The following is a 20,935-nucleotide window of genomic DNA, read 5'->3' as shown; positions in this document are numbered from 1 at the left end:
CCGGAGAGAGGTAAATACACAGTTAGTAACCCTAGCCCTAATGGTCCGGAGAGAGGTAAATACACAGTTAGTAACCCTAGCCCTAATGGTCTGGAGAGAGGTAAATACACAGTTAGTAACCCTAGCCCTAATGGTCCGGAGAGAGGTAAATACACAGTTAGTAACCCTAGCCCTAATGGTCTGGAGAGAGGTAAATACACAGTTAGTAACCCTAGCCCTAATGGTCCGGAGAGAGGTAAATACACAGTTAGTAACCCTAGCCCTAATGGTCCAGAGAGAGATAAATACACAGACACAGTTAGTAACCCTAGCCCTAATGGTCATGAGTGGTAAATACACAGACACAGTTAGTAACCCTAGCTCTAATGGTCCGGAGAGAGGTAAATACACAGTTAGTAACCCTAGCCCTAATGGTCTGGAGAGAGGTAAATACACAGACACAGTTAGTAACCCTAGCCCTAATGGTCCGGAGAGAGGTAAATACACAGACACAGTTAGTAACCCTAGCCCTAATGGTCCGGAGAGAGGTAAATACACAGTTAGTAACCCTAGCCCTAATGGTCCGGAGAGAGGTAAATACACAGTTAGTAACCCTAGCTCTAATGGTCCGGAGAGAGAGAGACACACACACAGTGAAGAGGAGTAGAGGAGATGCATCAGAGGTGAAGGGAGGATAGAAGGAAAACGAGGGGAAGGAAGGAGATAATAAAAACGAGGCATAGATCAAGGGAGAGAATTGAGAGAGAGACCTGCTCATCAAAAATGTCATTCCAAAATCATGGGCATTAATATGGATTTGCTATAACAGCCTCCACTCTTCTGGGAAGGCTTTCCACTAGATGTTGGAACATTGCTGCAGGGACTTGCTTCTATTCAGCCACAAGAGCATTAGTGAGGTCCGGCTCGCAGTCAACATTCCAATTCATCCCAAAGGTGTTCGATGGTGTTTTGGTCTGGGTGCTGTGCACGCCAGTCAAGTTCTTCCACATCGATCTCGACAAACACTTTCTGTATGGACCTCGCTTTGTGCACAGGGCATTGTCATGCTGAAACAGGAAAGGGCCTTCCCCAAACAGTTGCCACAAATTTGAAAGCATATAATTGCTGCCCCAGTCTCTGGAGTGATGGCGACGCGTGATTCATCACTCCCATAGAACGCATTTCCACTGCTCCAGAGTCCAAGGGTGGCGAGCTTTACACCTCTCCAGCCGAAGCTTGGTATTGAGCATGGTGAACTTAGGCTTGTGTGCGGCAGCTCAGCCATGGAAACTCATTTCATGAAGCTCCCAACTAACAGTTCTTGTGCTGACGTTGCTTCTAGAGGCAGTTTGGAACTCTATAGTGAGTGTTACAACCGAGGACAGGCGATTTTTATGTGCTTCAGGACTCGGCGGTCCTGTTCTGTGAGCTTGTGTGGTCTACCACTTTGCGGCTGAGCCGTTTTGTTGCTCCTAGACTTTCCACTTCACTATAACAGCACTTACAGTTGACCGGGGAAACTCTAGCAGGGCAGACATTTGACAAACTAACCTGTTGGAAAGGTGGCATCTGATGACAGAGCCACGTTGAAAGTCACTGAGCTCTTCAGTAAGGCCATTCTACTGCTAATGTTTGTCTATGGAGATCGCATGGCTGTGTGCTCGATTATATACACCTGTCACCACGGGTGTTGCTGAAATAGCAGAATCCAGTCATGTGAAGAGGTGTCCTCATTAATCTACACACAATACCCCATAATGACAAAGCAAAAACAGATTTTTTTTTAAGTCTTGAAAATGTAAAAAAAATGTTTTTACTGAAATATAACATTTACATACTGTAAGTATTCAGACCCTTTACTCAGCACTTTGTTGAAGCACCTTTGGCAGCCATTACATTGCGTCTTCTTGGGTATGACGCTACAAGCTTGGCACACATGTTTTTGGGGAGTTTCTCCCATTCTTCTGTGCAGATCCTCTCAAGCTCTGTCAGGTTGGATGGGGAGTTGCTGTACAACTATTTTCAGGTCTCTCCAGAGATGTTTGATCGGGTTCAAGTCCGGGCTCTGACTGGGCCCCTCAAGGACATTCAAAGACTTGTCCCGAAGCCACTCCTGCATTGTCTTGGCTGTGTGGTTAGGGTCGTTGTCCTGTTGAAAGGTGAACCTTCACCCCAGTCTGAGGTCCTGAGCGCTCTGGAGCAGGTTTTCATCAAGGATCTTTCTGTACTTTGCTCCATTCATCTTTCCCTTGATCCTGACTAGTCTCCCAGTACCTTCCGCTGAAAAGCATCCCCACAGCATGATGCTGCCACCACCATGCTTCACTGTAGGGATGGTGCCAGGGTTCTTCCAGACGTGACGCTTGGCATTCCAATTCAATCTTGGTTTCATCAGACCAGAGAATCTTGTTTCTCATGGTCTGAGAGTCTTTAGGTAAACTCCAGGCGGGCTGTCATGTACCTTTTACTGAGGAGTGGCTTCAGTCTGGCCACTCTACTATTAAGGCCTGATTGGTGGAGTTCTGCAGAGATGGTTGTCCTTCTGCAAGGTTCTCCCATCTTTACTTAGGAACTCTGGAGCTCTGTCAGAGTTACCATCGGGTTCTTGGTCACCTCCCTGGCCAAAGCCCTTCTCCCCCGATTGCTCAGTTCGGCCAGCTCTAGGAAGAGTCTTGGTGGTTCCAAACTTCTTCCATTTAAGAATGATGGAGGCCACTGTGTTCTTGGGGACCTTCAATGCTGCTGAAATGTTTTGGTACCCTTCCCCAGATCTGTGGCTCAACACAATCCTGTCTCGGAGCTCTATGGACAATTCCTTCGACCTCATGGCTTAGTTTTTGATCTGAAATGCACTCACTGTCAACTGTTGGACCTAACATAGACAGGTGTGTGCCTTTCCAAATCCTGTCCAATTAATTGAATTTACCACAGGTGGACTACAATCAAGTTGTAGAAACATCTCAAGGATGCTAAATGGAAACAGGATTTAAAAAAAAAAAAAAGTATTTATCTTTTGTTTAACTAATCAAGTCAGTTAAAAACAAATTCTTATTTACAATGACGGTCCACACCGGCCAAACCTGGACGATGCTGGACCAATTGTTTGCCGCCCTATGGGACTCCCAATCATGGCCAGATGTGATACAGCTTTGATTCGAACCAGGTACTGTAGTGAGATGCAGTGCCTCTTGCACTAAGATGCAGTGCCTTAGACCGCTGCGCCACTCGGGATGCACCTGAGCTCAATTTTGGGTCTCAGAGAATTTAAAATGGATGAAATTTTGATTTTGTGTCAATGGCCTACACACAATATCCCATAATTCATAAAAAATGGAAATCTGAAATGTCTTGAGTCAATAAGTATTCAACCCCTTTGTTATGGCAAGACTAAATAAGTTCAGGAGTAAAAATGTGCTTAACAAGTCACATAGTAAGTTGCATGGACTACCTCATCTCTGTACCCTACACATACAATTATCTATAAGGTCCCTCGGTCGAGCAGTGAATTTCAAACACAGATTCAACCAGAACGACCAGGGAGGTTTTCCGATGCCTTGCAAAGAAGGGCACCTAAAGTGTTATTAATTACACTTTGGATGGTGTATCAATACACCCAGTCACTAGAAAGATACGGGTGTCCTTAACAGTTGACGGAGAGGAAGGAAACCGCTCAGGGATTTCACAATGAGGCCAATGGTGACTTTAAAACAGTTAGAGTTAATGGCTAACCTATAAGACAGATGAAAAACAGGAAGCCAGTACAGAATAGAAATGTTCCAAAACATGCATCCTGTTTGCAATAAGGCATTAAAGCAAAATCCTAGAAGACAAGACGCTGGGAGACAAATTCCCCTTTCAGCAGTACAATAACCTAAAACACAAAGCTAAATATACACTGGAGTTGCTTACCAAGATGACATTGTATGTTCCTGAGTGGCCTAGTTACAGCTTTGACTTAAATTGTCTTGAACATCTGTGGCAAGACTTGAAAATGGCCGTTTAGAAATGATCAACAACCAACTTGACAGAGCTTGAAGGTTTAAAAAAAGAATAATGTACAAATATTGTACAATCCAGGTGTCTAAAGCTCTTAGAGACTTACCCAGAAAGACTCACAGCTTTAATAACTGCCTAAGGTGATTCTAACATGTATTGACTCAGGGGGTTGAATACTTAATGAAGATATATTAGTGTTTTATTTTCCATACATTTTTACAAAATGTTAGACTTTTTCTTCTACTTTGACATTACAGAGTATTTTGTGTAGCTTATTGACAAAAAAAATGACAAATCCATTTTAATCCCATTTTAATAACACAACAAAATGTAAAACAAAGTCAAGGGGTGAGAGTAATTTCTGAGAGAGATATATATATCTACACGTGTTTGATTTACATTCACCCCAGTGCACTAGGGTAGGTTATGTCTGGGATGGTATATACATGATGTCTTATTAAAGGCTACATCTGTAAGTTCTCTTTCCCTTGTGGCCAATACGTACAATGTTTTGTCTCGTGTTTTGTCTAATGTTTCCTCTGTGTAGATCCAGATGGTAGAGAGGGCCATGGAGGTGACAGAGCTGAAGGAGAGTCTGGCTCAGGCCCTCAGAGAGAGGAACCAACTCAAGGAGGTACTATGAACATTCACCAGTTATAACAGTTTTTATTAAGTGCTTTCATAGAGCTACTACAGAAGCCTGCAAGAGTTTATATTATATTTATATAATATATAATATATATTTTTTTACATTTAACCTTTATTTAACTTGGCAAGTCAGTGAAGAACAAATTATTATTTACAATGACGGCCTACCGGGGAACAACTGCCCTGTTAACCTCTCTGGGATATGTGGGACGCTAGCGTGGAAATGCAGAGTGCCAAATTCAAATAAATGACTATAAAAATTACACTTTCATGAAATCACACATGCAATACACCAAATTAAAGCTACACTTGTTGTGAATCCAGCCAACGTGTCAGATTTTCAAAAAGGCTTTACGACGAAAGCACACCAAACGATTATGTTAGGTCAGTACCTAGCCACAGAAAAACACAGCCATTTTTCCAGCCAAAGAGAGGAGTCACAAAAAGCATAAATAGAGATCAAATTAATCACTAACCTTTGATGATCTTCATCAGATGACACTCATAGGACTTCATGTTACACAATACATGTATGTTTTGCTCGATAAAGTTCATATTTATATCCAAAAATCTCAGTTTACATTGGCGCGTTACGTTCAGTAATGTTTTGCTTCCAAAACATCCGGTGATTTTGCAGAGAGCCACATCAATTTACAGAAATACTCATTATAAATGTTGATGAAAATACAAGTGTTATGCATGGAACTTTAGATACACATCTCCTTAAGGGGCAGAATGACAGATTTTTACCTTGTCAGCTCAGGGATTCGATCCAGCAGCCTTTCGGTTACTTGCGCAACGCTCTAACCACTAGGCTACCTACCGCCCCATAATAAGCCTACCAAAAGCACTGAATTTACCAACCTACTACTATTTATATAGCTTACTCCCTCTCCTCCAATTTCTAGATTCCAACTAATGATACTGTACTGCCATGATACACTAACCATTAAATGGTGCAAATGTCATCCTCTGTGTTTGTTTCACCCCGTGGTTAGCCTCGTTTAAATGTTAACTTCATTAGTGCAGGGCTATCTAGTTTATCAAGAGAGGGGGAGGAAGAAAGAGGGGGGAGGAGAAAGAAAATAGGTATTTTCACAAAATTGTCTGAACGGTTTGCCACAAACTATTATGACCCCTCTATGGAAAGATGAGACTCACGATGGCATTCTTCGTTTTGCTCTATGGCCCCCACAAGTGTATTGGGACTCGTCTGAAGTCGGTACAGACGATCTGCCATCTTGTCTGTAGCAGCCCAACAGTTTGGGCCACACAATAATATGACCCCTCTGTGGAAAGGTGAGACTCTCACGAACACGTACATGTTTTGCTCTAGGAGGCCCACAGGTCTCACAAGACTCCTCTGAAGGTCCCCCAGTACCAGTTGAAAAAATGAATGGAAGTACAGTACCAGTCAGGTTTGGACACACCTACTCATTCCAGGTTTTTTCATAATTTGTACTATTTTCTACATTGTAGAATAATAGTGAAGACATCAAAACTATGAAATAACACATATGGAATCATGTAACCAAACAATTGTTAATCAAAATATATTTGAGATTTGAGATTCTTCAAAGTAGCCACCCTTTGCCTTGATGACTGCTTTGCACACTTGGCACTCTCAACCAGCTTCACCTGGAATGCTTTTCCAACAGTCTTGAAGGAGTTCCCACATATGATGAGCACTTGTTGGCTGCTTTTCCTTCACTCTGCGGTCCAACTCATTCCAAACCCTTGGATGTGTAGGTGTGTCCAAACTGTTGACTGGTACTGTATATATGGAGAATGTTTAGTGCCAAAAATAAGGGTTTAAATACAGTAAAAATATTTAATGTTTCCTGATCTTTCTTACATCTCTCAGATATAGGACAGACACTTCAGAATAAACGTCCTTTTGATTTTTGTGGGGGGACTAGCTGTTGTTCCATGTAGTGAATCTGTTATTCAGTGGGTTTGTATGGGCTAATAGCAAAGGCCAAATTTGTATATATTTTTTTTATGCTTAAATTCAAAATCAAATAGCAAAATTATCCTTGGTATGAGTCATGACCTTCTTTAAAACAATTCCATAAAGCTTAGGGCTAAGACTGTAATGGGTTAAAGCTAGAATCCTTAGTCCTTAGTTGCTACATCCATCCTGGACTTAATTCATGATATATACTCATTGATTCTTGAAGAATATAACTTCTAAATGTCTCATGAGTTTAGTTCAACTGTCGAACCCCATCAAAACCCAACATAAGGCTTGTTTTACTCCAATGTTTGTTAACAATGTAAACGTAAACAAACAATGTATAGCCTGAAAACAATGTTAAGACTATCATTTCGATATGGATGGTCAGTCCTTGCATCCATAGCTCTGTCTATGAATTTAAAAGTGGTACCATTTCTCCAGGCCCATCCCTCAGCTTTTTACCAAAACACAGTTGAGGTGACCCTTTGTTATTGTTTCAGTTAAGGCCTCTAACTGTTAGTCGGGTAATGTCAAGATGAAACCACGCCCCTTGACATTGGTTTTGTTGCTGGACCTCAATAGAAATAAGCCTTCAGACTTTGTGTTTTTATCCTCAATAATTTTTTATGTCAATGTTGTCTCTGGCAGGAGCAGCATACTGCTTTTAATTATCCAATACATTTACATTACATTTAAGTCATTTAGCAGACGCTCTTATCCAGAGCGACTTACAAATTGGTGCATTCACCTTATGACATCCAATACATTTAATCCACCAATCAAACAAACAAACCATAAATGATTGAAAAGACAAGCACCGTCTGATTACCTGGTTTTCTTTGTTTTATTCAGTGCTAATTTCTTTTCCAATAATTTGTTTTGTTTTAAGTCGTCTTCACTTGGCCATCTTCTCCCAATGCCAGGAGCTGCAGCAGTGTCAGGGCCGACAGAGGGAGCAGGAGGCTGATGGTCAGGGGTCAGAGGTCAAACAGCCTGTGTTGCTGCGCTACCCACTTCCCTACCCCCAAGACCCCTCCCCACCCCCCCTGGTACCCCAGAGACCTGCAGAGCTGCAGTACGGGAACCCCTACTCCACCGACAACACTCGAGGTGAGACCCACCCCCCACACCCAGCTACACTACATGTAAAAAGTATGTGGACAAATTAGTGGATTCGGCTATTTCAGCCACACCCATTGCTGACGTGTATAAAATCGAGCACACCGCCATGCAATCGCCATAGACAAACATTGGCAGTAGAATGGCCTTTACCGAAGAGCTCAGTGACTTTCAATGTGGCGCCGTCATAGGATGCCACCTTTCCAACAAGTCAGTTTGTCAAATTTCTGTCCTGCTAGAGCTGCCCCGGTCAACTGTAAGTGCTGTTATTGTGAAGTGGAAATGTTTAGCAGCAGCAACGGCTCAGCCCGAAGTGGTAGGCCACACAAGCTCACAGAACGGGACCGGCGAGTGCTGAAGTGCGTAGCGAGTAAAAATCCTCTGTCTTCGGTTGCAACACTCACTACCGAGTTCCAAACTGCCTCTGGAAGCAACGTCAGCACAAGAGCTGTTCGTCGGGAGCTTCATGAAATGGGATTCTATGGCCGAGCAGCCGCACACAAGCCTAATACCCTGACTACACCGCTCGCGTTGCGTGCGCGAGAGGTGCAAAATAAATTTAGAAATCTATGTTATTCAATTATTGCACCCACACTGCTCGCACACGTCAACGAGCGTCTGCGTTGCCAACGGCTAAAATAGAAGTCCTTTCTATTTCTGCAAGTCCAGTCTCTCCCATCTCCTCATTGGTTTATAGAAGCAGGTACCCACGTGCCATCTCCTCATTGGTTATACCCACGTGGGTGATTGAAAGACTAACTGTTTTGCTGGTCGTCGTAGTAATACTATGAAGGTTTAGATGCCAATCACCATATAAGTTCAAAGAAGAAAAAGCCTGGAAGGAGGAGAGATGACTAGAAACGATTCGGGTGACCGTTTTATGTGTGGATTAATTGTCGGAGTAGAGGACCTTGTGCATTTCAGGTAAAATAACAACCTAATGTTTATCCCAGGGCAAATTAGCCAGCAACAGCAAGCTAGCTAAATAGGACAAAAAAATGTTTAACGCTTTTCGACCTGTCCCCAAATTAATGTCATTGGTTCAGAGTTTGTTTTGATATTTTAACCTGTGTGTCGTGATCGCGTTTGGTGTAGGGGGACACAATAAATGTATTCTAGCCGGTTTGAGTTCCATGTAAGATCACAATGCCAAGCGTCGACATAAAGCTCACTGCCATTGGACTCTGGAGCAGTGGAAATGCGTTCTCTGGAGTGATGAATCACACTTCACCGTCTGACAGACAACTCTGGGTTTGATGGAGCCCATGCTACCTGCCCCAATGCATAGTACCAACTGTAAAGTTTGGTGGAGGAGGAATAATGGTCTGGGGCTTTTTAGTTCCAGTGGAGGGAAATCTTAACGCTACAGCATGCAACATTATGGACGATTCTGTGCTTCCAACTTTGTGGCAACAGTTTGGGGAAGGCCCTTTCCTGTTTCAGCATGACAATGCCCCGTGCACAAAACGAGGTCCATACAGAAATGGTTTGTCGAGATCGGTGTGGAAGAACTTGACTGGCCTGCACAGAGCCCTGACCTCATCCCCATCGAACACCTTTGGGATGAATTGGAACGCCGACTGCGATCCAGGCCTAATCACCCAATAGAAGTGCCCGACCTCACTAATGGTCTTGTGGCTAAATGGAAGCAAGTCCCAGCAGCAATGTTCCAACATCTGGTGAAAAGCCTTCCCAGAAGAGTGGAGGCTGTTATAGCAGCAACTCCATATTAATGCCCATGATTTTTGAATGAAATGTTGGGTGTCAACATACTTTTGGCAATGTAGTGTGTCTGATCCGTCTGTCTCTTGGTCTCCATCTCTCAATACTGTCTCTATCTAGTATTATCTACACCGTGTTTCTATTTCCCAGCTTCTTTTCTATCGCTCCCAGGCTACCCATCTCTCCCTCTCTTCCAGTTCATCCCTGTCTGTCTCTCTTGGTTGCCATCTCTCCCTCTCTCCCCCATTTCAGCCCTGTCTGTCTCTTTGTCTCCCTCTCTTCTCTCATCCATTTCAGCCCTGTCTGTCTCTTGGTCTCCATCTCTCCCTCTCTCTTCCATTTCAGCCCTGTCTGTCTCTTGGTCTCCATCTCTCCTCCATTTCAGCCCTGTCTGTCTCTTGGTCTCCATCTCTCCTCCATTTCAGCCCTGTCTGTCTCTTGGTCTCCCTCTCTTCTCTCTCCATTTCAGCCCTGTCTGTCTCTTGGTCTCCCTCTTCTCTCTCTCCATTTCAGCCCTGTCTGTCTCTTGGTCTCCCTCTCTTCTCTCTCCATTTCAGCCCTGTCTGTGTCTCTTGGTTGCCATCTCTCCTCCATTTCAGCCCTGTCTGTCTCTTGGTCTCCCTCTCTTCTCTCTCCATTTCAGCCCTGTCTGTCTCTTGGTCTCCCTCTCGTCTCTCTCCATTTCAGCCCTGTCTGTCTCTTGGTCTCCCTCTTCTCTCTCTCCATTTCAGCCCTGTCTGTCTCTCTTGGTCTCCCTCTCTTCTCTCTCTTCTCTATTTCAGCCCTGTCTGTCTCTTGGTCTCCCTCTCTTCTCTCTCTCTCTCTCCATTTCAGCCCTGTCTGTCTCTCTTGGTCTCCCTCTCTTCCCCATTTCAGCCCTGTCTGTCTCTCTTGGTCTCCCTCTCTTCTCTCTCTTCTCCATTTCAGCCCTGTCTGTCTCTTGGTCTCCCTCTCTTCTCTCTCTCTCCATTTCAGCCCTGTCTGTCTCTCTTGGTCTCCCTCTCTTCTCCATTTCAGCCCTGTCTGTCTCTCTTGGTCTCCCTCTCTTCTCTCTCTTCTCCATTTCAGCCCTGTCTGTCTCTCTTGGTCTCCCTCTCTTCTCTCTCTCTCCATTTCAGCCCTGTCTGTCTCTCTTGGAGAGATGGAGACCATCTTCTGCACACACACTCTTAAACACTTCCTGTTTCCTGTGTTGTTGTGTTTTGTCCAGACGGGGCAGACGGCGCCCTGTCCCCGGAGCAGATGCTCCGCCCCCCTCCTGAGGCCCCTGGTGCGTGCGCCCCTCCGGCCACCTCCCCGACCCCGTGTGCAGGTGCAGACTGGGAGAGAGAGGTGGTCTGCATCCAGCCCTCCTCCTCACGAAGCATGAGCCCCCCCGACGGACTGGAACACTCCCCCGAGGAGCCACGCAACGTGAGTTCACATCCTCACCTCAAACATTAGGGAGGGAAACGCAAAACTGTGTTAGATCAATGTATAGGGCTGACTTGTTCTGTTCCCTTATTGGGAGGACATCACACATCCTCTAGCTCTATTGACACACTATTAAACTGAGGAGAGAGCCGTCAGTGAGGTGTGTGTCTCTATATTGTAGGTCGGTGATGGGGAGCAGCCTGCCTGCAATCATCAGGCCAGCAGCAGACTTACCGCCAACAGGGGCAGCTTCTGTTTCGACCCCAGGTAACACACACACATGACCCTCCACACAGACAATACACAAAATACTATCCCAGCTAACTCAACACTCTTTCTCCCCCCCTCTGCTCCCTCTTGCTCTCTCTCCCCCCTCTTGCTCTCTCTCCCCCTTCTGCTCCTTCTCTCCCCCTTCTGCTCCTTCTCTCCCCCTTCTGCTCCTTCTCTTCCCCCTTCTCTGCTCCTTCTCTTCCCCCTTCTCTGCTCCTTCTCTTCCCCCTTCTCTGCTCCTTCTCACCCCCTTCTGCTCCTTCTCTCCCCCTTCTGCTCCTTCTCTTCCCCCTTCTCTGCTCCTTCTCACCCCCTTCTGCTCCTTCTCTCCCCCTTCTCTTCCCCCTTCTCTGCTCCTTCTCTTCCCCCTTCTCTGCTCCTTCTCTTCCCCCTTCTCTGCTCCTTCTCTTCCCCCTTCTCTGCTCCTTCTCTTCCCCCTTCTCTGCTCCTTCTCTTCCCCCTTCTGATCCTTCTCTCTCCCCTCGTTTATATGGTCTTTCTCCCTCCACTCAGTGGTGAGGTCCACAAGCGCTGTCCGTTGTGCGAGGTGATCTTCCCGCCCCATTTTGAGCAGCGTAGCTTTGAGCAGCACGTGGAGAGCCACTGGAAGGTGTGTCCTGTGTGCTCTGAGCAGTTCCCCCTCCACTGCCATCAGCAGCTCTTCCAGAAGCACGTGCTCACACACTTTGACGGCCATGTGCTAAACTTCGCCAACATGGAGTAGCAGGGAAGATGGGTGTGTGTGTGAAAGGGAAGGTTTGGATTAAGGGATGTAAAGAAGAATAAAGGAACATTTACTCAAATGGGGGTCGAGATGATTTCATTCAAATTTAACTCGGACCAAGAAGGGAGATTCCAAATCAAGATGAGAAAAATCAATGGGGGTAAATTGCACTTTATGTTGTAAATTGAAATTAAATTAACTCCAGCCCTGGCCTCACACACTTCCACGAGAACATGCTACCTTTCAAAAACATCAAGGAGTGTGTGTATAACTTTGTATAAGGGGGAGTTTGTCAGTTTAGGGAGATTACAAAAGAAATATGTTTTGCGTGAGGTTTCGGAGCCTTGGAGCTCTTTGGTTTTGTCCCATGTTGATGATATCATCACTGTATGTGTTTAGTATTTGTAGGATTCATCTGCGTTAATCAGCCTGTCAATAGTAGCTACTTTACATGACTTCATTTTCTGTTTCTGTTCCCAGTCACATGTAGAAACAGGTGACATCCAGGGATGGGAGGATCAGGTGACATCCAGGGATGGGAGGGAGAGTAGGATCAGGTGACATCCAGGGATGGGAGGGAGAGTAGGATCAGGTGACATCCAGGGATGGGAGGGAGAGTAGGATCAGGTGACATCCAGGGATGGGAGGGAGAGTAGGATCAGGTGACATCCAGGGATGGGAGGGAGAGTAGGATCAGGTGACATCCAGGGATGGGAGGGAGAGTAGGATCAGGTGACATCCAGGGATGGGAGGGAGAGTAGGATCAGGTGACATCCAGGGATGGGAGGGAGAGTAGGATCAGGTGACATCCAGGGATGGGAGGGAGAGTAGGATCAGGTGACATCCAGGGATGGGAGGGAGAGTAGGATCAGGTGACATCCAGGGATGGGAGGGAGAGTAGGATCAGGTGACATCCAGGGATGGGAGGGAGAGTAGGATCAGGTGACATCCAGGGATGGGAGGGAGAGTAGGATCAGGTGACATCCAGGGATGGGAGGGAGAGTAGGATCAGGTGACATCCAGGGATGGGAGGGAGAATAGGATCAAGTTGCCCCTAGACACTAAATGGTCAGTTTTGCGTTTTCCCTCTAATGGTTAAGGTTAGGATTTGGTTTATCTGATCCTGTATCTGTGGGTTGGGGAAACTTCTACCGTGGGGGGGGGGGGGATTAGGATCTTGGGAGGAGATATGTGGTCTTCAAGCACCTCCAGCCCAATGTAATGTACAGTATGAGTCAAACTCTTGTCAGCAAAAGACGTCAGACGGTTAAAAAAATAATTAGCACTATTGTTTGAATTTGACTGCACTAAAAATACTTTATTATTCTGAATGTATAGTGTGTGTGTGTGTGTGTGTGTGTGTGTGTAACTGGGTGGTTCAAGCCCTGATAGCTGTGCTATATTAGACCGTATACCACAGGTATGGCAAAACAACTATTTTTACTGCTCTAATTACGTTCATAACCAGTTTATAATAGCAATAAGGCACTTCAGGGCATTGTGATGTATGGCCAATGTACCAAGGGCTGTGTCTAGGCACTCTGCGTTGCGTCGTGCGAAAAGAATGACCCTTAGTCGTGGTGTATTGGCCATATACCCCCTCGGGCCTTATTGCTGAAATAAAAATATATATATATGAGAAGTAGAACTATTATGGAGAAATGTTTCAATTGCTGTTGTGACAATGTTTTAGTAATGACAGAGTGATGTTTTCCTTCCTGGTCTCATTCACTGGATAGGCTAATATTCTCCTGGCCATTCTGCTTCAGTTGATTGGAGGGAAGGTAACTGGAAATATGAACGCTATAGAAAACTACTGGACTCTTGGCTATGGACTCTTTCACCGTGTTAAGATTCTAACGATTGCCATCTTTACCTCCTTTGTTTGGGTCAAAGTAAGTTTATTTTGCGCGCGTCTCTTGATTCCTGTCATCTACTGTCAGTCTGAGATTTTACTGTTCTTTCAATGTGACCACAGTGCTGTACTTTTGGCTTCAAAAGTTGCACACGTGTGTCTGTCATGTCCAATTGCGGCCCTTTGAAAGTTTGTGGGTGTAGGTTTGTATGTGAGCATTAAAAATAAAGTACGCTTGTCAAATGGATACAATTGTCATTTTGTCTTTCCATCTTCTGGGTCAAACCCCCCCAACCCCATTCAGACAGTTCTGGCTAACGTTCTCTTTATTTTGTAATGTAATAGTGTTCACATTTATGAAGCAGCAGCTTATGTAAAAACAGTTTGATATAGTACACAGGTCTCCTCCCTCACACCCTCTGTTGCCTCCGTACAAATAGGAAACATTGTTCTCCACTTAACATACGAAAATATAATTTAAATGCACTTGACACACATTACAATACATTCACTGTACACAGTATATCGGAATAGTCCCCCTCACACACGCTTGTACTGTACTCCTCACATCCCCGCTGTGTAATACCGTCAGGCTCACTGTTAAACTGGGACCATAGTGACCTGCATCTCTGCGGGGAGAGGACAGGTTTACAAGTGTTTGACAGATCCTGAACTGTCGAACTCCCTCTCTGATCCCTTGCTAAAATGCGCTGGAGCCAAGGATTCCAAGTAAGGAAAACCTGGCACAGAGACTCCGGAATGCATTCTGTACAGCCACAATCAAAAACAATGGTACCTTCCTCTTTCACTGCCATTTTTGTCTGTGTTGTATGCTGGGCCTGTATTCACGTAGGAGTGGTGTTCTAGAATCAGGTGCCCGCTCGTATTCATTATGGTTTCGAAGGCTTCTGTTTTTAGCAAGGCACTTCCTCTGAGACGCTTTGTGAATACAGGTGCACTTTGCCACACCCAGGGTTGTTATGGCAACCGTCAAGCGTGTGTGTTGGGGTACCATCAGACTCAGACGATTATCACAGAACAACAGGTTAGAAATGTTTTCGGGCCTGGCACGGGGTAACATTTTGCCAACGGGCACCACTTTTTGACACTAAACCACTCTGAAGGCATGGTATCACAAATAGGCCAGAACATGCTTACCTTGACACAATATCAGACTGCTTCTGTAAAGCAGGAGGCTATGGGCAAGGTCCTTGTTATGACACTATCTGCATCCCAAATGGCATTCCCTATACAGTGCACCACTGTTGACCAGGGCCCAAAGGTAGTGCACTTTATGGAATAGGGTGTCATTTAGAACACAGAACTAATCTAAAATGTCACTATTCCCCGTATACAAAAATAGGGTGTCATTTGAGACAGCTGTATATTATAACACTATGGAGGACTGTAACAGAGAAGGCGGAATAATAACACAAGAGGCTGAAAAGCTCAGATACTGCAGAAAGACTTGGCTAAGAAGCAACACACTCACACAGACTGTACTGGAATGCTGTAGTCTACAACGCAAGGCAACCAACGTTTGTAGGTGTAATCTCTGGAGATACACCCTTTAAGACAAACACATGCACAAAAACAAAACATACCATCGACACTCACACACATACACAGTCACACACATACACACTGGAGGCGCAATGAGACACGTGTTCTCTTGACACGTTTGCGCACCTCTTTGATGAAACCGTATGACAGTCTCTCTCCCCCCTCCCCCCTCAGGCACATGGTAATGTAAATGTTTGGCAGTAGAGAGCTGTTGGCAATGATCATGGAAAAGTAACCAGAAACAATACTTGGCAACTGGAATAGAATACAGGATGATGCCTCAACTGGTCTGCTCACTATAGTCTGGAATAACCTAGAATACAGGATGATGCCTCATCTGGTCTGCTCACACTACAGTCTGGAATAACCTAGAATACAGGATGATGCCTCATCTGGTCTGCTCACACTACAGTCTGGAATAACCTAGAATACAGGATGATGCCTCATCTGGTCTGCTCACACTACAGTCTGGAATAACCTAGAATACAGGATGATGCCTCATCTGGTCTGCTCACACTACAGTCTGGAATAACCTAGAATACAGGATGATGCCTCATCTGGTCTGCTCACACTACAGTCTGGAATAACCTTTGGAATACAGGATGATGCCTCATCTGGTCTGCTCACACTACAGTCTGGAATAACCTAGAATACAGGATGATGCCTCATCTGGTCTGCTCACACTATAGTCTGGAATAACCTTTGGAATACAGGATGCACAATCCATTCCGAAATCATTGGGGCGAAGTCCTAGAACAGAGGGAATGAATAAATGCAATAGTTTCTTTGTTTCTCTATATGGGCTGAACACTAACATGAAATCTGTGCAAAATGTATTTAGGGACGCAGATCTGAAGTTAGGATTCAAGCCATAGTCTCTTTGTTTTTGCTGCTGGGAATATCTAGACCTGAGGTCACCTAGCTGTTTAAAGTTTGACCTATGACAACAGGACAGGTTGTCTCGGGGTTGAGGAATGAAAAAACAACAACACTTATTGATGAAATATCAAAAGAAACTAATATCTGGAAAATATATTGAAAAAGAATATAAAAAAATAAAGCTTGAAAATAAAGTGGAACTACTTAGTATATATGCTGATGAATACTTATATTTGTATATATACACACATCTATTGTTTATATATCTATATATAGACTGTATAATCCAACTCCACACCTTCCTCTTTTACATTACTCCTCTTCTTCTTCTGTTTTGTTTTTTCTTTCTTTTTCTTTTCTTTGTTTTCGTTTTGTTAGCACCGTATGTCAATACAAAAAGTCACGGAAATAGTTGGGATAGCGTAAGAATGTGCAAATGTACAAACAAAAAAAGCCTATAAAGATGCATGTTATTAAAATAACAAGAGATAGAGTAACATGTGAAACCCAAAGAACATAATACAAGACATAAACAAGTTAAAGCATGCACTAGATCCTTTAGTGTGTGGGAGGAAGGGATAGGGGTTTGGGTTGTCACCCCTAAGGTTGGGCTAGAAGGGATAGGGGTTTAGGTTGTCACCCCTAAGGTTGGGCTAGAAGGGATAGGGGTTTAGGTTGTCACCCCTAAGGTTGGGCTAGAAGGGATAGGGGTTTAGGTTGTCACCCCTAAGGTTGGGCTAGAAGGGATAGGGGTTTAGGTTGTCACCCCTAAGGTTGGGCTAGAAGGGATAGGGGTTTAGGTTGTCACCCCTAAGGTTGGGCTAGAAGGGATAGGGGTTTAGGTTGTCACCCCTAAGGTTGGGCTAGAAGGGATAGGGGTTTAGGTTGTCACCCCTAAGGTTGGGCTAGAAGGGATAGGGGTTTAGGTTGTCACCCCTAAGGTTGGGCTAGAAGGGATAGGGGTTTAGGTTGTCACCCCTAAGGTTGGGCTAGAAGGGATAGGGGTTTAGGTTGTCACCCCTAAGGTTGGGCTAGAAGGGATAGGGGTTTAGGTTGTCACCCCTAAGGTTGGGCTAGAAGGGATAGGGGTTTGGGTTGTCACCCCTAAGGTTGGGCTAGAAGGGATAGGGGTTTAAGTTGTCACCCCTAAGGTTGGGCTAGAAGGGATAGGGGTTTAGGTTGTCACCCCTAAGGTTGGGCTAGAAGGGTTAAGGGTTTGGGTTGTCACCCCTAAGGTTGGGCTAGAAGGGATAGGGGTTTAGGTTGTCACCCCTAAGGTTGGGCTAGAAGGGATAGGGGTTTGGGTTGTCACCCCTAAGGTTGGGCTAGAAGGGATAAGGGTTTGGGTTGTCACCACTAAGGTTGGGCTAGAAGAGATAGGGGTTTAGGTTGTCACCCCTAAGGTTGGGCTAGAAGGGATAGGGGTTTAGGTTGTCACCCCTAAGGTTGGGCTAGAAGGGATAGGGGTTTGGGTTGCCACGCCTAAGGTTGGGCTAGAAGGGATAGGGGTTTGGGTTGTCACCCCTAAGGTTGGGCTAGAAGGGATATGGGTTTAGGTTGTCACCCCTAAGGTTGGGCTAGAAGGGATAGGGGTTTGCGTTGTCACCCCTAAGGTTGGGCCAGAAGGGATAGGGGTTTGGGTTGTCACCCCTAAGGTTGGGCTAGAAGGGATAGGGGTTGGGGTTGTCACCCCTAAGGTTGGGCCAGAAGGGATAGGGATATGTTTTGGTTGGTTGGTCAAGGTGGAGTGGATATTAACATTGAAAAAGTGTGGGGTGGTTGGGTTGGGAGTGCTGGTGAGGAATAGGGAAATGTTTGGGGGGGGCTCTCTAGCCCTGCATCTTGCGGATGATGTCGGCAGAGACGGGCGGGTGGAAGTTGATGGTGTGGTGTCTCAGGCCCTGGGACGTCTTGTAGCTCTTCCCACAGCGGCACTTGAAGGGCTTCCGCACACGGATCTGTGTCCGGTGGCCGTTCTTGGCATGGTATTTAATACCGTTCACATTCTGAATGAGGGGGAGAGACAGATTAGCAGGCCTGGCGTGGGCTAGCGGTCTAAGTGGCTGCCTCCAGAACACAGCTACCTGTGCGAGCGTGGGTTTGCATCCGACCGACTGCTATTCTAGCATCCCCTATACTCAGTCCTTTACTATCCTACCTAATAAAGAATAGAATATAAAGGAGTGGGACTGCCCCACTCCTAGAAAAATAATAATTCCCCTTACATTATCTTAGTGAAAATCCCTAAAAGCAACATCCAGGAACAACATTGCAAACGTTGACATTGCTAGAGGAAACTCCCCCTCACACCCTGAAGTGAAAACCTCCACTACACAGATCATAGGCTATAGAGGACTAGTGTGTAGCAGAATAACAGAGCTAGGGACTGTTCTATAAACTGGGACTGTGTGTACTGCACCTTGTATCTCTTCTTGCAGCCAGGCACAGGGCAGGCGAAGGGTTTCTCCTCCCCTCCATTCATACACATGGAGCTGAGGATAGACTCTGAGCTGATGGCACTCTCTGTGGTCCAGGACTCATCACTGTCTGACTCCTCATAGTCCACCTCCTCATCATCATACTCACTGCCTGGAGGGGGAACACACACACACACACACACACATCAGTTTGCGTGTCATGGGGACATGACTATACTGTCTCAAGTAGAGGGGCATGGAGCATAGAACAGAGGAGGGTTCAGTGTGTGTGTGTCTCAAGAGTACCCAGGGAGAGGGGTTTGGCTCCCTGAAACGGATCATTAAATGGGAGGTATCCTCATTGCTCTGATTTAGTAAGTGCACCACTTTTTCCACACACACACACCGACTCTCACAATCCCCAACCCCAATGTGCGCACACAACACACACACACACACACACACACACACACACACACACACACACAGGAAATGCTGCACCTCAGCAGGAGGAAATGGATGGCACCCTGGCACATGTTAAAAGGATTTCAACAAGGTTGTGTGTAAACGCAAATATTTGGGCAGGAATTGGACCATCTGCTTCAGGGCTCTGAAACACACACACCCGTATGAACAGTGTGACAGCTGGTGTGTAATTACCTGTGTAGACTGGGACCACTCCACATCGCAAGAACACTGTCTCTACTGAACACACTAGAACACTCACAATAGGAATGTTCCATTTCGCTTGAGGGGGACCCATGAAAGACTGCAGGGTCTATGTCCTTCTGCAGCTTCGTCGTTTGGTCTAAAATGGTGTCCACTCCAGGACCAAAAACTTGGACCGGGGAAATGGGGAGCTCCATAAAGGGTTTCTTCACGGAGGTCGACATCTTTGTCGGCGACAGCCCAAGCGGTCTGCGTGACGAGATGATCATAGACAGGGCTTTGTCATTAGCACGTAACATCTCAGAGTTTAAGAGGGAGAGGAGTCTGGACACCGGAGTCATTTCAGCCATCAGCTCAGGGTCACTGTCAGTGGACAGGCGAGCTATCAGACCGTGCAGGTATGCCAGATGAGGTCCCAGAGGACAGCGGGGAGACCTACCAATGATCTCGTCTGAGAGGACCATGACCGCAATAATGGGGTCCATGACTGGGTACTGGCCCAGTCTCAACTCCTCGGGAGAAGCCATGATGGTCCATGAAGGCTTTCACTGGCTTGAGACATGGGACCTTGAGTTCACCTTAGCCCAAGATTGACGCATTAGAGAACTTGGAGCACTGAGGAATGTACACTCTGGCCAGGTTGCTGTTAGGATCTGGATTAATATCCAGAGCTTTCAGAACTCTTTAGAGGAACTCCTGCATATCAGCTGATGAACAGGGGCTTCTCTCTGAGCCATGGTTCGCTGACCCAGAACCAGCCTCAGAGGTCTCTTCTTCTAGGTCATTACCAGCAAAGACGGGGATAGCATCAGGATCCTGTCTTAAGTCTTCAACGGAGCCTGTCAGGCTGAGAGAACAGAGGTGTGAAGACAGAGAGGCTGACTGAGCCGCCTCATCCAGAGTAGGGGGAATCTACAGCCTGAATGGCAAGCTCTAAGCCCAGGCACATAATACAGGTGCAATGGGCATCAGTCGAAGCCAAGCCAGCATTGCATTTATCGCAGTAGTATGGAATGGATGATATTCTCCCCGTCTAGACAGAAGCAGAAATACAGATATGTCTTATAGATGAGATCATCTGTATAACACCACATTCTACGGATATCAGAATATATTGGAGAAATTCCACTCACAATCCCCAAAAGGTATGGATGTGAGGAGCCCAACTCAACTGACAGTGACAGACTAGGTGTGAGTAGAGGTCATGAGAACAGACTGGCTAACTCTGGCGAGATTAGTGAGGCGCACATCCTCTGAATCTAACTCTGGCAACAGCTGCAGCTCGAGCCAGTAAGATGGTATGTGAAGTTTGAACGTCAAGGTGCGACTCTGTGTTTAGCTAGAGAGTCTCACCTAGCCTGGGTAGGTGCGGTACCCAGACTCAAACTCCAGAGAGAAGAGGCTAGCATCCAGCTGAAGCTAACAAGCAACAGATAACGCAATTACCCGGGAGGCTAACCGGCGGACAAGACAACGAAGCCTCGCGCCGTGAACAGGTTGGCCCAACCCGTTCACCCTACTTCGTAGCAAGGTGTCACCCTGTAAGAAAAAAATGAAGATGACAAAACACTGCAGAGCACTCCTGGGAGGAGTAATCTTCACCCAAAAGGTAGTATACCGTAATTTACGGACTATAAGCCGCTACTTTTTCCCACGCTTTGAACCTCGCGGCTTATACAATGACGCGGCTAATTTATGGATTTTTCCCGCTTTCACAAGATTCA

At 45.8% G+C, this 20,935-nt stretch overlaps 2 protein-coding genes across 3 annotated transcripts in view; one reads left to right on the top strand and one right to left on the bottom strand.

The window, feature by feature from the left end:
* Positions 1-13,935, top strand: part of LOC129830892 (tax1-binding protein 1 homolog B-like) — a 55,199-nt gene extending 41,264 nt beyond the window's left edge. For both annotated transcript variants that reach the window (XM_055893715.1, XM_055893714.1), the window contains exons 13-17: positions 4,523-4,609; positions 7,504-7,690; positions 10,632-10,834; positions 11,016-11,101; positions 11,618-13,935. In XM_055893715.1, coding sequence (XP_055749690.1) covers positions 4,523-4,609; positions 7,504-7,690; positions 10,632-10,834; positions 11,016-11,101; positions 11,618-11,828 — 774 coding nt within the window. In that variant the 3' untranslated portion in view covers positions 11,829-13,935. The remainder of the gene's footprint in view (positions 1-4,522; positions 4,610-7,503; positions 7,691-10,631; positions 10,835-11,015; positions 11,102-11,617) is intronic.
* Positions 13,936-13,991: 56 nt separating this feature from the next.
* The window catches only part of LOC129830893 (juxtaposed with another zinc finger protein 1), a 45,618-nt gene continuing 38,674 nt past the window's right edge, over positions 13,992-20,935 (bottom strand). The window contains exons 4-5 of the mRNA XM_055893717.1: positions 18,545-18,714; positions 13,992-18,131 (exon numbers count right to left, since the gene is read on the bottom strand). Of these exons, the coding sequence (XP_055749692.1) occupies positions 17,955-18,131; positions 18,545-18,714 (347 nt within the window). The 3' untranslated portion in view covers positions 13,992-17,954. The remainder of the gene's footprint in view (positions 18,132-18,544; positions 18,715-20,935) is intronic.

Source organism: Salvelinus fontinalis, chromosome 32 (genome assembly GCF_029448725.1).
Source record: "Salvelinus fontinalis isolate EN_2023a chromosome 32, ASM2944872v1, whole genome shotgun sequence".
NCBI classification, from domain to species: Eukaryota; Metazoa; Chordata; class Actinopteri; order Salmoniformes; family Salmonidae; genus Salvelinus; species Salvelinus fontinalis.
The sequence above is the reverse complement of the archived record's forward strand: the minus strand, read 5'-3'. Positions and strand labels throughout refer to the sequence as shown.